Source organism: Oncorhynchus mykiss, chromosome 6, assembly GCF_013265735.2.
Source record: "Oncorhynchus mykiss isolate Arlee chromosome 6, USDA_OmykA_1.1, whole genome shotgun sequence".
Lineage (NCBI taxonomy): Eukaryota > Metazoa > Chordata > Actinopteri > Salmoniformes > Salmonidae > Oncorhynchus > Oncorhynchus mykiss.
The window spans coordinates 71,931,006-71,943,170 of NC_048570.1; the positions used below are offsets into that span (position 1 = coordinate 71,931,006).

A 12,165-nucleotide genomic window follows, 5' to 3' on the forward strand; every position below is an offset into this window, starting at 1 on the left:
ATAACCCACATAGGCTTCAGGTTGAAGTTAAGGGAGCAGGCAATGTATTCCTATGGGGAGAGATGTCATTGTAAACTGTTAGATGAAAACATCCTGTTTTCACTGTTAAGGGTTCATTCCACACGGTCAAGGTATGCACAGATCGGGAGGACCTTAGGAACGTTCCTGTGGTTGAATTGTGTTTCTAAACTTAACGGTTCTACCACTGTCACCCAAAAGCACCTCAAAATTAGGCCAGGCTTCATTTTGGGCCTACTTTTTTGCACGGTCGCTGTGGTCAAACCGTGCGAGCTATGGTCAAGTGGGGCATCTCGTTGAACTCGACACAGCCTAGAGACTATGGTGATGCCATTGTAGGCTCTGTGTGTCTTTAATCCCCACACTGTCACTCCAGTAGAGCAGAGCCTGCATGCAGATCGATGGCACAGTCCCATGGGCGATGAGGAGGGAGACAGATGGCAAGGGTCTTGGAGAAACCTCCCTTGTCTGGGAGGAAGAATCAAGAGTCTCTGACCTGGGCGGGGGCACTGGATAGGCTGGGGTACTGGCTCGCTGGGTCGACTCATGGTAGAGAATCCTACTCTAGTTGGAGGTGACGCCCCTCTGGTAATGCCAAGGCGTTGAAGAATGCGGAGGACCTCATCCATAGCCGTCCCCAGTGTCACCATCTGGTCCTGGTGTTGGCGAAGTAGATGTCCCTGTTCACCGACCATCTGGGAGATGTCTTGATTACCTGCTGCTTCCATTTGCTGAGGTAGTATTCTGTAATGGAGATGCAGGGAGTCTGGAAGCAGGTGTAATTGGTGAGTTTAATAATAACATACATGGCGCGATATAAACCAAAAGCAGTGTCTGGACAAGAAAACAGAACCAATACTGCGTGATGAGTGAGGCTACAGAGTGCTAGATAAAGGGGAAGTAATCAAGGTAGTGATGTAGTCCAGGTGTGCATAATGATGGTTGCCAGGTGTGCGTAATGATGGGTTGCCAAGACCGGTGGTTAGTAAACCGGCGACGTCGAGCTCCAGAGCGGGAGAAGGGGTGACAATGCCTATCCATATTTATTTTTACATTGACACTAATTTATTTTACCAACATTGTACAGGTAACTGACAAAATAATGGAAACAATTGAGTAATTGAGGGACACAAAGTATATTGAAAGCAGGTGCTTCCAAACAGGTGTGATTCCTAAGTTAATTAAGCAATTAACATTCCACCTTGCTTACGGTCATGTGTGTATATGTGTGTGTGTGTGTGTGTGTGTCAGTCAACAGATCTCAACCCAATTGAACACATGTGGGAGATTCTAGAGTGGAGCCTGAGACAGTGCTTTCCACCACCATCAACAAAACACAAAATTATGGAATTTGGCATGATAGAAATGTTGTTGCGTCCCTCCAATAAAGTTCCAGATACTTGTAGAATCTATGCAAGGTGCATTGAAGCGGTTCTGGCAGCTCATGGTGGCCCAACGCCCTATCAAGACACTTTATGTTGGTGTTTCCTTCACTTTAGCAGTTCTGTGTTCAAACCAAGCAAAATACTACTTGGTTTTCCTGTGATGAATGTAACACATGACATGAAATATTGTACCGTCAGTTGATCAACAACTGTTGAAGAATTGCCTTTTTTTATTAAATCAATCATCTAACTTGCCTAGGTTTTTTTTGACCCATTGCTGACAGAGCCGACCTATGTGTGAAATGATCATATCTGCATATGATTATGTTTACATTAATCTGCTATAGGGTTGAATCTGTTGCATGTTTGCAGGTTAATACGTTTCGTATTTGACCCATCTTTACATTGGACAATGGGATATTCATAGTGGTCAATCTGGAATTCAGACAGAGCTCAAACCTCATTCATCCAAATTGTATTACAATGTACTGATTTATGACTGATAATTGGCCCAGCCTTTAAATGTCTTTCACACTGCCTAGGCTATGTCATATGCCCCAGGTGGTTTCTTTCCTAACAAAGCCTTCACTGAATAGCCTATCCATCCTTCCCCACCCATCCCCTCCTAGGTCTTGCCAGAGGCTGTGTGCGGCTCCACCTTACCCAAAGGCTTCAACAATGTTTGATGATTTTAGCAGCTCTGGGTTGCGTATTTGACTGCTCTATCGTCACAGCTACACTTGGTTTTTGTATAGAACCATTATTACACAAGCTCTGGGTAAATAGATTGAGGTTGAGAGTAAACTCAATTCAGCATACAGAATTAATATTATACAGCGGAAGTTGATGAGCACTTTGAATAACTCAAACAAACTCTGATGATTTATGGGTGACAGCTTAATGTTAAGTGTAACTAAAGGTTAGATTGACGTAACATGATACAGGAACCTTTATGTAAAAGTAAGTGTAATATTAAAACATGTTGAATAAAGTGGGAGAAATGACTATTAACGATTAACTATCCAGGGTGGAGCACACAGTTGAGCAACATATGTTTACTGTTTATTGGCTATATAGGCTAGTAAAGAGAAGTTCCCCAACAACACTACTGTATGTTTAAAAAATAGAAAAAATACATTATCTTATTTATTTGACCATTATATTATTTCATGGGTATTTTACTGTCCCTGGTCTAATTATGTTAAACATATGACCTACTTTCTGTGAGCTCAGAGTTCCTTTTTGATGACTTGGCAACAAGTTTACAGTGCCTGGAGATGGGTAAAACTAATAAATAGTCCTAGTATTACGGCCTTTGGGCAATGGGGTCCCTATTAAGGTGACCCTACCTGTTCTACTGCTTACTTTTAATCTCACAGGAATGTTGTTTACCTTCTTAGGTGGGACTTTCAATGTTGATTCAGCGTCAATACAATTATTGATCTAATTACAAATTAAATGTATATCTAATCCACCGTGACCCTATGGCACCTCAAGGCATAACCTTCTAAATATCTGTCATGTCATGTCCATGACTTTGATTGAAATCGATGTTATGTTTGTCAAGTGCCTTGACTAGGGTGGTCTATTGAAGGGCCCATTATTACATAATCCATCATTCTGTTTCAGGTAAGGGGTTTCAAGAAACTGTAGAGAGTACTTCTCATTTTAAAGAGCCTCAACTAACCAAAATCTGTCAGAAAAATGACCCTTTGGACACCAACACTTGTTATGCCAGTTGTAGACAAGTCAGTACAACATGATCATGTTATAAAGCAGGCAGAGTGCTCTTTTCTGCAATATTAGTTTTGATTTGAATGTCTATTGATCCACTTTTTGTCTGATTGTTGTGAGGCTACAACATCAGTAAGATAAGTAATCTGTAACAGTGGACTGGTTATAATAGCAAAAGAGGTCTATAATTCCCTCCAACTAAGGTGGAAACCTTCCCATTTCTGTTCACGCAGTTTGACAAACACTATCAAAACATTTGAAAGAAATCATTTAAGTGCATAATAGTACTGTGTTTGTTTTATATAATCACACATACCCCATGTATTTCCATGTTTTATATAATCACACATACCCCATGTATTTCCATTTGTTTTATATAATCACACATACCCCATGTATTTCCATTTGTTTTATATAATCACACATACCCCATGTATTTCCATTTGTTTTATATAATCACACATACCCCATGTATTTCCATATGTTTTATATAATCACACATACCCCATGTATTTCCATATGTTTTATATAATCACACATACCCCATGTATTTCCATATGTTTTATATAATCACACATACCCCATGTATTTCCATATGTTTTATATAATCACACATACCCCATGTATTTCCATTTGTTTTATATAATCACACATACCCCATGTATTTCCATATGTTTTATATAATCACACATACCCCATGTATTTCCATATGTTTTATATAATCACACATACCCCATGTATTTCCATATGTTTTATATAATCACACATACCCCATGTATTTCCATATGTTTTATATAATCACACATACCCCATGTATTTCCATTTGTTTTATATAATCACACATACCCCATGTATTTCCATATGTTTTATATAATCACACATACCCCATGTATTTCCATATGTTTTATATAATCACACATACCCCATGTATTTCCATCTGTTTTATATAATCACACATACCCCATGTATTTCCATATGTTTTATATAATCACACATACCCCATGTATTTCCATCTGTTTTATATAATCACACATACCCCATGTATTTCCATTTGTTTTATATAATCACACATACCCCATGTATTTCCATATGTTTTATATAATCACACATACCCCATGTATTTCCATATGTTTTATATAATCACACATACCCCATGTATTTCCATATGTTTTATATAATCACACATACCCCATGTATTTCCATATGTTTTATATAATCACACATACCCCATGTATTTCCATCTGTTTTATATAATCACACATACCCCATGTATTTCCATATGTTTTAAATAATCACACATACCCCATGTATTTCCATATGTTTTATATAATCACACATACCCCATGTATTTCCATTTATTTTATATAATCACACATACCCCATGTATTTCCCTTAGTTTTATCTAATCACACATACCCCATGTATTTCCATTTGTTTTATATAATCACACATACCCCATGTATTTCCATATGTTTTATATAATCACACATACCCCATGTATTTCCATATGTTTTATATAATCACACATACCCCATGTATTTCCATATGTTTTATATAATCACACATACCCCATGTATTTCCCTTAGTTTTATATAATCACACATACCCCATGTATTTCCATATGTTTTATATAATCACACATACCCCATGTATTTCCCTTAGTTTTATATAATCACACATACCCCATGTATTTCCATATGTTTTATATAATCACACATACCCCATGTATTTCCCTTAGTTTTATATAATCACACATACCCCATGTATTTCCATATGTTTTATATAATCACACATACCCCATGTATTTCCATATGTTTTATATAATCACACATACCCCATGTATTTCCCTTAGTTTTATATAATCACACATGCACCATGTATTTCCCTTTGTTTTATATAATCACACATACCCCATGTATTTCCCTTAGTTTTATATAATCACACATGCACCATGTATTTCCCTTTGTTTTATATAATCACACATACCCCATGTATTTCCCTTAGTTTTATATAATCACACATGCACCATGTATTTCCCTTTGTTTTATATAATCACACATACCCCATGTATTTCCCTTAGTTTTATATAATCACACATGCACCATGTATTTCCCTTTGCATTGTGTACTTTGTACACTCGGTACAGTTAAAATGAAATGATCTGGTTTTTATTTTCGGTGAAACCAAAGGACCATTATTGCCCGGACAATATAATTTATATTTTGCATACTTTATTTAATATGAGAGATGAGTTAGGACAAATACTTTATTAGTCCATCAAAGATAAAAATGTGTCTTTAGTACTGTATAGAGAGGAGCACAGGGTCAGCCACAGTGCTGTCCCTGGATATATCTAGAGGTTAGCTAAGTGCGTTGCTCAAGGACAACAGTAGGAAGTAACGCCAGGGATCTGAAACCAGCAACCTTTAGATTACTGATCCGTTTTTCTGAACTAACACCATCTCAAATGTAAATAAGTGTTTGACACTGAATTGTGGTTGTTTATCTGGAAGAGGATAAGCCATTGTTGAACTGGGTGTCTGCAATCAAATATTTTCCAACTTAATTTCAAAAGGAATGAAAACAAGAACGTGGTATATATGCATAGCCTATTGCCAACTTTATTTATGTGTTTTGAAGGGCTAAAATAAAATAAAATGTAATAAGAAGCTGAAACTATTTATCCTATGTTTAGCAGATTACTTTGCAGGAAAGTGAACAAGTTGAACGTAAATAGAAAATTAATCTAAGCAGTAAAGGGATAGTAGTGGAGAGTCATTAATCTTCTCCTGCGTCGTGACCTTGTGACCTGGGTCGCCTCTGGGGTCACGCACTCTGTCCTCTGGCAGCCAGATTTATTGATGTGGATGTAGGAGTGGTTGAACTTTGACCCTTCTGGGCAGATCATCTCCACTTCCTTCTTGGTGGTGGATACTTCCCGACAGCAGGTACAAGAGTGCTCCATCATGTCGGCCTCAAGAGAATACCTGAAAACAGAAAGGAGAGGCGATGTCATTATGTGGAAGTAATGATGGTAGCAGTTGTAATTATATAACATTGGCTGTGTTTAAACAGGCAGCCGAATTCCGATCTTTTGACCAATCAGATGAGCTCTTTTGACAATAATTGGGCAGAATATCAGCATAGGGCTGCCTTTGTAAACACAGCCATTGTAACATAACATATTAGTGAAAATATAATTTGTAGTTTGCATTTAGACAGGCAGCCCAATTCTATTTAATTGGGAGGATTAATGTGTTAGTGTTCCTGAAATATTTCAGGAATGATCAAAATACTCACATGGCGTAGGTGCCACAGGATCCTCCGCATGTTGTCACTTCCACCTCGTTTGCAGACTTGCACCCATTGCTGTCCAGGTACACTTTTCCCTTTGTCACGTTGCATGGCTTATATGTTGGAACACCTGCACACAAAAGTGACATTTTCCAATACCCGATAAAGGGCAAGAATGATTTACAAATGTCTATCAAAAAGGATGGTGTTAAAAAGACACTCACAGACATGTCAGCAACCATCTGGAGCAATGACTTCAGTTCCCTTAATAACAAGAAAATAGAAGAAAAAATAAGAACATTTTTAAGTCACTGACGTAGCGTTTACCAAACTCACTCCACATGTTTTTCAGTGCAGTGTTCTTGCATTGTTCACTTTACGCAACAGGTGTAAATAACCTCACATAAATACACAGTAGGTACGCAACAGGCCTTGGTCTGAGCGACTGGGCATATTTAAACTGTATTTCACAAGTATGAATTTGCACATTGTCCAGTTTTTAAATGGGCCAGTTTCCCAGACCCAGATAATTTGCCAGATAGTTATTGTAACTCACGGGTAGGCAATATTCTGGGTGGAAGTCAAGGCACACGGTCTTAGCCTCAATTGGGATGAGTTGGCCCATAATCTTTACGCACTCAAACTTGAGACACTTGTCTCCAGATGGTATCCAGACGGAACCAGGTTGTTGAGGTGAGAATATGAAAGATATCAACAGGAGATTCTTCAAATTATGTAAGATAAGATATACTATATCATTGCTAAGATAGTGATTTTGCATAACACTTTATTACTACAGTAAAATTAAATGTTGGTGTTTTTAAATAATCGAATGAAATAGGACTGATAAATTGTATATACAATTTGGGAATCTGTGAGAGATAAATAATGCTGCCTGATGCTATTTTACCTGAATAGTGTGCGTGGTATTATCTGGCAGCATAACCACACAGCTTGTCTGTACACACTTCCTACAACGCTGCCCAGGAACAGCTCGATGATCATAGCCCTGAAAGGAAGAAGACAGACCAGAGAGGAGAAAACCTTTATGATCTCTGTTATACCAATGTGTGATCCTGGTAACTCAAAAGTAATTACACGTATTCAGTAGTTGCCCAATAGTGGACACATAGGAATCAGGCTTATTACAATATTTTGAAATTGCTAAGAACTCATCAAATATTAGACTAAGTTGGTTAAATTACATATGAGGCTAAAGTGTGTAGATGTGTCAATAGAGATCACATACCTGCTGGCAGTGAGTGTCACATTCAGTAGGTTGACACTCAATGATATGTAGATGGCAATGGGCATCCACACTGTCACCACACACACAATTCTTACACTTGTCCCCAGGAACATTGGCACCAGGCTGGAATGAGAAAATGCAATATTTCAATGGAAAATGTATAAAACATTTTTGTTTTGTTTAATATCTAATCTAATACATGTCTAACCTCATAAAAGGATTGCAAAAAAATATTGTTGGCACCTAGATAAATGCCTATAATTGTTTAATGGAGGTTTAAATTCGTTTAGTTTGACTTCATTTTTTATTAATTTATGCAAGTAAAATAACATTGTCCTCTTATCATAAGTTAAGTTCAAAATTGTTGATAGTGTAGAAGTGGTGGGACTGGCAAAAATGAGCATCGCATAGAATGCATTCTCATCTGACATTCAGTGTTGTTAAACACACAGACATCCTTTGGCACTGTGGGGCAAAGAACATGGAAATCATTCAATACTGCAACTAACATGTTGGGATTTCTATGGTATGCACACACACATTACACATTACATGCACACTCAAGCACATGCAAACTCATACTCACTGCATTGATACGTTGGGCAGCAGACTCCCATAGTTGCCTCTGTCTCGAATCCGACTGGACAAGTTATCTTGGAAGTAGAGCATCGTGTGACATCACACTCTGTTTGGAAAGAAACTATTGTTTAAAAAAATATGCAAGTGGCCACACTGGTTGGATATTTTAGGTAGTTACCAAAAATATAAATGTTTTTACAGAGTTGTTCCAAAGCCCCCATAAAGAGAATATTATCCAAAGAAGTCACTCACCGCATTTGTCCTTTTGACAACAGTCAACGGTTTCTACGACCTTAACTTGGCCCTCCTGATCACAGGTGAGAGGAGGCTGATGTTGGCATGCCACCGGCTGGCACTGGATTTCCAGACTGTATGGGTCACATACACAATCCTGGCAGTTACTCACCCAGGTCTCATTAGCCTGCAATGAGGAATATTTTAAGCACATCAAGGTTTGTATGGACACTACCAGTACAAAGTTCAATCATTCAGTGTGTGGAATCATAAATTACTGAAGCGCTTTGAGGTTCTAAGAAAAGTGCTATAGAAATGTAATAAATTAATATTATAATTATTTTTACTTTTGCACACCTTATTATACATGATTGTCAAAAGTGAACTACCCACATGATGTGACTACCCACAATATGAGTATGTCATTAACTAATAGTTTCTCTTCCCTGCTAAAACCTGTGAGAGAAATTCTATCAATGTTACCTGTTTTCATTCTCCATTTGGCAAAGGGCAAATATCTGATGAACCAAAGAGAGAAAAATAATTCAAAAACGAAGTAATTGAAGTACATTCAATAACTTATTTTTGATAATGTACTGTATGTACTGGAAGCATTGTTAAAATCCATATCAATCCATATCAATCTAAATAAACCAAAACCCACACCATTGAAGTATCTGAAAAATGCTGTGGACATTTTGTTTTTTTATTTTTTTTACAAAAAGCTAAACCAGCTTTCAAAAGACAACTACAGTAGCAATGAACAATTAACACTTTGTGCTTCCCAAAGTGAAGGCCAGCAGGATGTAGCTACTATCACAGCACAATACTGTAGGTCCCCACACCCTCAATATACAATGCTGTTATTTGATCATTCTTACCACAGCTGGGGATACAGTAGTTTGAGCTGGAACTCATCAAAGTGGTACCAGGAGGGCAATAGCATCCCTCCAATTGTATATCTCCCATGACGCTGAACTCATTTTGAGTCTGGATGAATTTAAAATTGTACCTGCAGAGATATTCAAAAAAAGTTTCAATAGCTGAGAGACTTTTCCTAGTCGTTATACCCATCCACTGAACAACAACAGCATTATACATACCAGGCATTACAGGTTGGTTCAACTTGTGGACCGCAGGCATTATAAACCTTGGGTTTCTCGCATGTGAAGTCTGTAGTAGGTGAGATAAAAAGGTTAATTACCAATAAGCTACATCATAGAGAGGTTATCTGAGCTTTATGGTCTTGAGGAGTGACCTACTTACCACATTGTCCATTTGTATAATTTCTCCACTCAATACAGACTCCTGCTTGTGCACATGCATCAGCATAGGTCTGCAAGCTGGTGCAGCCAATGGTAACATCATCCATATGGCACACATCAAAGATACATGCCACAAGGAATGGCTCATAGGGGATTATCTTATGGCAACTCTCAAAGACCCTAGAAAAGATGTCACGTTTACCTTAGAGTAGATATTTAAATATGTTAATTCACTTTGTTTTGTCATCAGGCTTTGTCAAATGATTACCGTGTTTTAGTATGTCAAGTTACTGTTCGCACTGAGATTATTCTGATTGAGAGGTTATCGATACTACAGAGGAGATTTATTGTGAATACTAATTGCTACTTACTTGCTTTGAATGAGATGACAAATGGGTGGATCGCAGCCTGGTGGTTGTGTTGGTGTCAGCTCTGGTGGTGGTGGTGTGCACTGGCAACATGCCATTGGTGTGCCATGTCTGGACAAGATGACTCGATAGTTCCATCTGGCAAGCGGCAGTCATCTGTCCGGTTGTTGTCACATGTACCTGAATAAGATTGAAAACCATCGTTAGACAATGAGACATCATGGGGTAATCATGGCAACAGAGTGACCATAAAACACCTGTACTCACCACACTGTCCCTCAGTGTTGCCACTGAACTTGTCCCAGGGCAGGTATATGCTAAACATAAGACCAGTGAAAGACACCTTGGCATTAATTGCTGGTATGACTAAAAGGGTCCCAATTCCGTTGTCTGTGATGCGGAAGTCCTTGGTCTCATATGCTGGGATGATGCGTTGCTGGTTTACATAGATCTAATACAAAAATATTAAGAGATGGACAAAATGGTTACAATAATTCAATATTTGTATACCTATTAGTATTCTAGAACTGTCTCCCATATTTAATACATAGAGGAAGCTAAGCTAATCAAAAAGCTAAATTAAATGAAAAACAAATGAAAATGTCTTGAACATACAGTATCTGAGATATTTTAATTACCAGACTTGTGAAAACTCCATCAACGTCCTTCTTGGTCATGAATATCTTGTAAGATTGGTAATAAATTGTCAGAGACTGAGGGCAGGAAAGTCCATCTGGGGCATCACAATAGTAATTGTCGATTACAACACTGAAGTTGTACTTTGGCAGGATTTCTTTGACCAAGACGTAAGAACAATTTCCTTGGAAGCCATAGTATGTTCCATCAAAGGTGACATAGTGAGGGTCTCCCCAACCATAGCAGATACCTTAGTAAGAAGAGAACAATTAGCATTTAAAAAGACACAGATGTGGAATTAATTAATAGTCCTGTGCTGAAATGTTTCAAATATTTTTTTAAATATACATTTACTGCTGGTAACTACAGTATTAGATCACTCTAAATCAGTCAAGAGTAAGGATTATTTTTCAGATTTTGAACTAAAATCAATAGAAACAGTGGATGTTGTGACACAAAGAATAAACATTTATTTAAATTTGTTGTGAACTTACATTGACACTCATAGTGGAAACAACATCCAGATTCGTCATACACTTTGATCGGAGGATAGTTATTTTCACATGCTATTGGCTTCGGAGTCTCACAATGTACATGCTCATTAATAACTTTCCCGTTGGCGCATGTTCCGTTGGTGCACTGGTTATGTTTCCAGCTGTCACCGTTCTACAAACACAGACAAATATTAGGCTTGCAGGAAATGTCTATGAAGCAATTCCTATGGAATGGTTCCACAAAAGTTATTTTCAATAGCAGAGTAAATACCTGTCTTGGAGGATGTTCATGGTCACAGTTTTTCTCAATTGGATATTTTGGGGGGATGGATGGTGTTTCTGTTGTATGTGCTATTGTTGTTATTTTTGTTGGAAACTGTGTAGTGGTTGTTGTAGTATGACAACTGACAGAATGGACATCTAATTGGCAAGTCTTGTAGCAGAGACCAATGTAGCACCATCCATCATCTTCAGAGACATTGCAAACAATTGAGCCTGAAAGTATTTCAAAGAGTATTAAAAGTTTTCCAATTGAACTTGTATAATTCCATACAAATTGAACATAACCAATGGCTGAATTAATGGTAATATACAAAAAGTTTAAAACTTGGAAAGTTGGAAAATAAAAACTTACCAATGGGGAAATCACTATGATTGAAATGGCAAGAAGAACAATGAACGTGTTCAGTGGATGGAATCATTGGTTTTCTTGTTCCACCAGATATTATAGGAAATTAAGTTGTAGGAATAAAACAAGTGATAGGTGGCTGAGTTGTTGTTGTTGTTATTGTGGTGGGAGCCACATCTGTAGTGGTTGGGATGTGTGTTGTGGTACCACATCGACAACATTTCACTCGTATCTCGTAATCGAAGCACTTTTGCTGAAGACCTTGCTCATTGTTTTTACAA

At 37.7% G+C, this 12,165-nt stretch overlaps 2 protein-coding genes across 2 annotated transcripts; both read right to left on the reverse strand.

Moving 5' to 3' along the window:
• Nucleotides 1-5,868: 5,868 nt before the first annotated feature.
• Nucleotides 5,869-6,597, reverse strand: LOC118965087 (intestinal mucin-like protein). The gene is made up of 2 exons (XM_036981831.1): nucleotides 6,438-6,597; nucleotides 5,869-6,124 (listed from the first exon to the last, which is right to left on the reverse strand). Exons 1-2 carry the CDS (start codon nucleotides 6,578-6,580, stop codon nucleotides 5,884-5,886), a joined length of 384 nt encoding a protein of 127 aa, XP_036837726.1. The 5' UTR covers nucleotides 6,581-6,597; the 3' UTR covers nucleotides 5,869-5,883.
• A 2,755-nt stretch (nucleotides 6,598-9,352) lies between these two features.
• On the reverse strand, nucleotides 9,353-12,096 carry LOC110526963 (mucin-5AC-like). The gene is made up of 9 exons (XM_021608137.2): nucleotides 12,092-12,096; nucleotides 11,528-11,660; nucleotides 11,257-11,428; nucleotides 10,765-11,012; nucleotides 10,394-10,577; nucleotides 10,130-10,306; nucleotides 9,760-9,938; nucleotides 9,597-9,666; nucleotides 9,353-9,505 (listed from the first exon to the last, which is right to left on the reverse strand). The coding sequence occupies exons 1-6, from the start codon at nucleotides 12,094-12,096 to the stop codon at nucleotides 10,185-10,187; spliced, it is 864 nt and encodes a 287-aa protein (XP_021463812.2). The 3' UTR covers nucleotides 9,353-9,505; nucleotides 9,597-9,666; nucleotides 9,760-9,938; nucleotides 10,130-10,184.
• Between the last annotated feature and the right edge of the window lie 69 nt (nucleotides 12,097-12,165).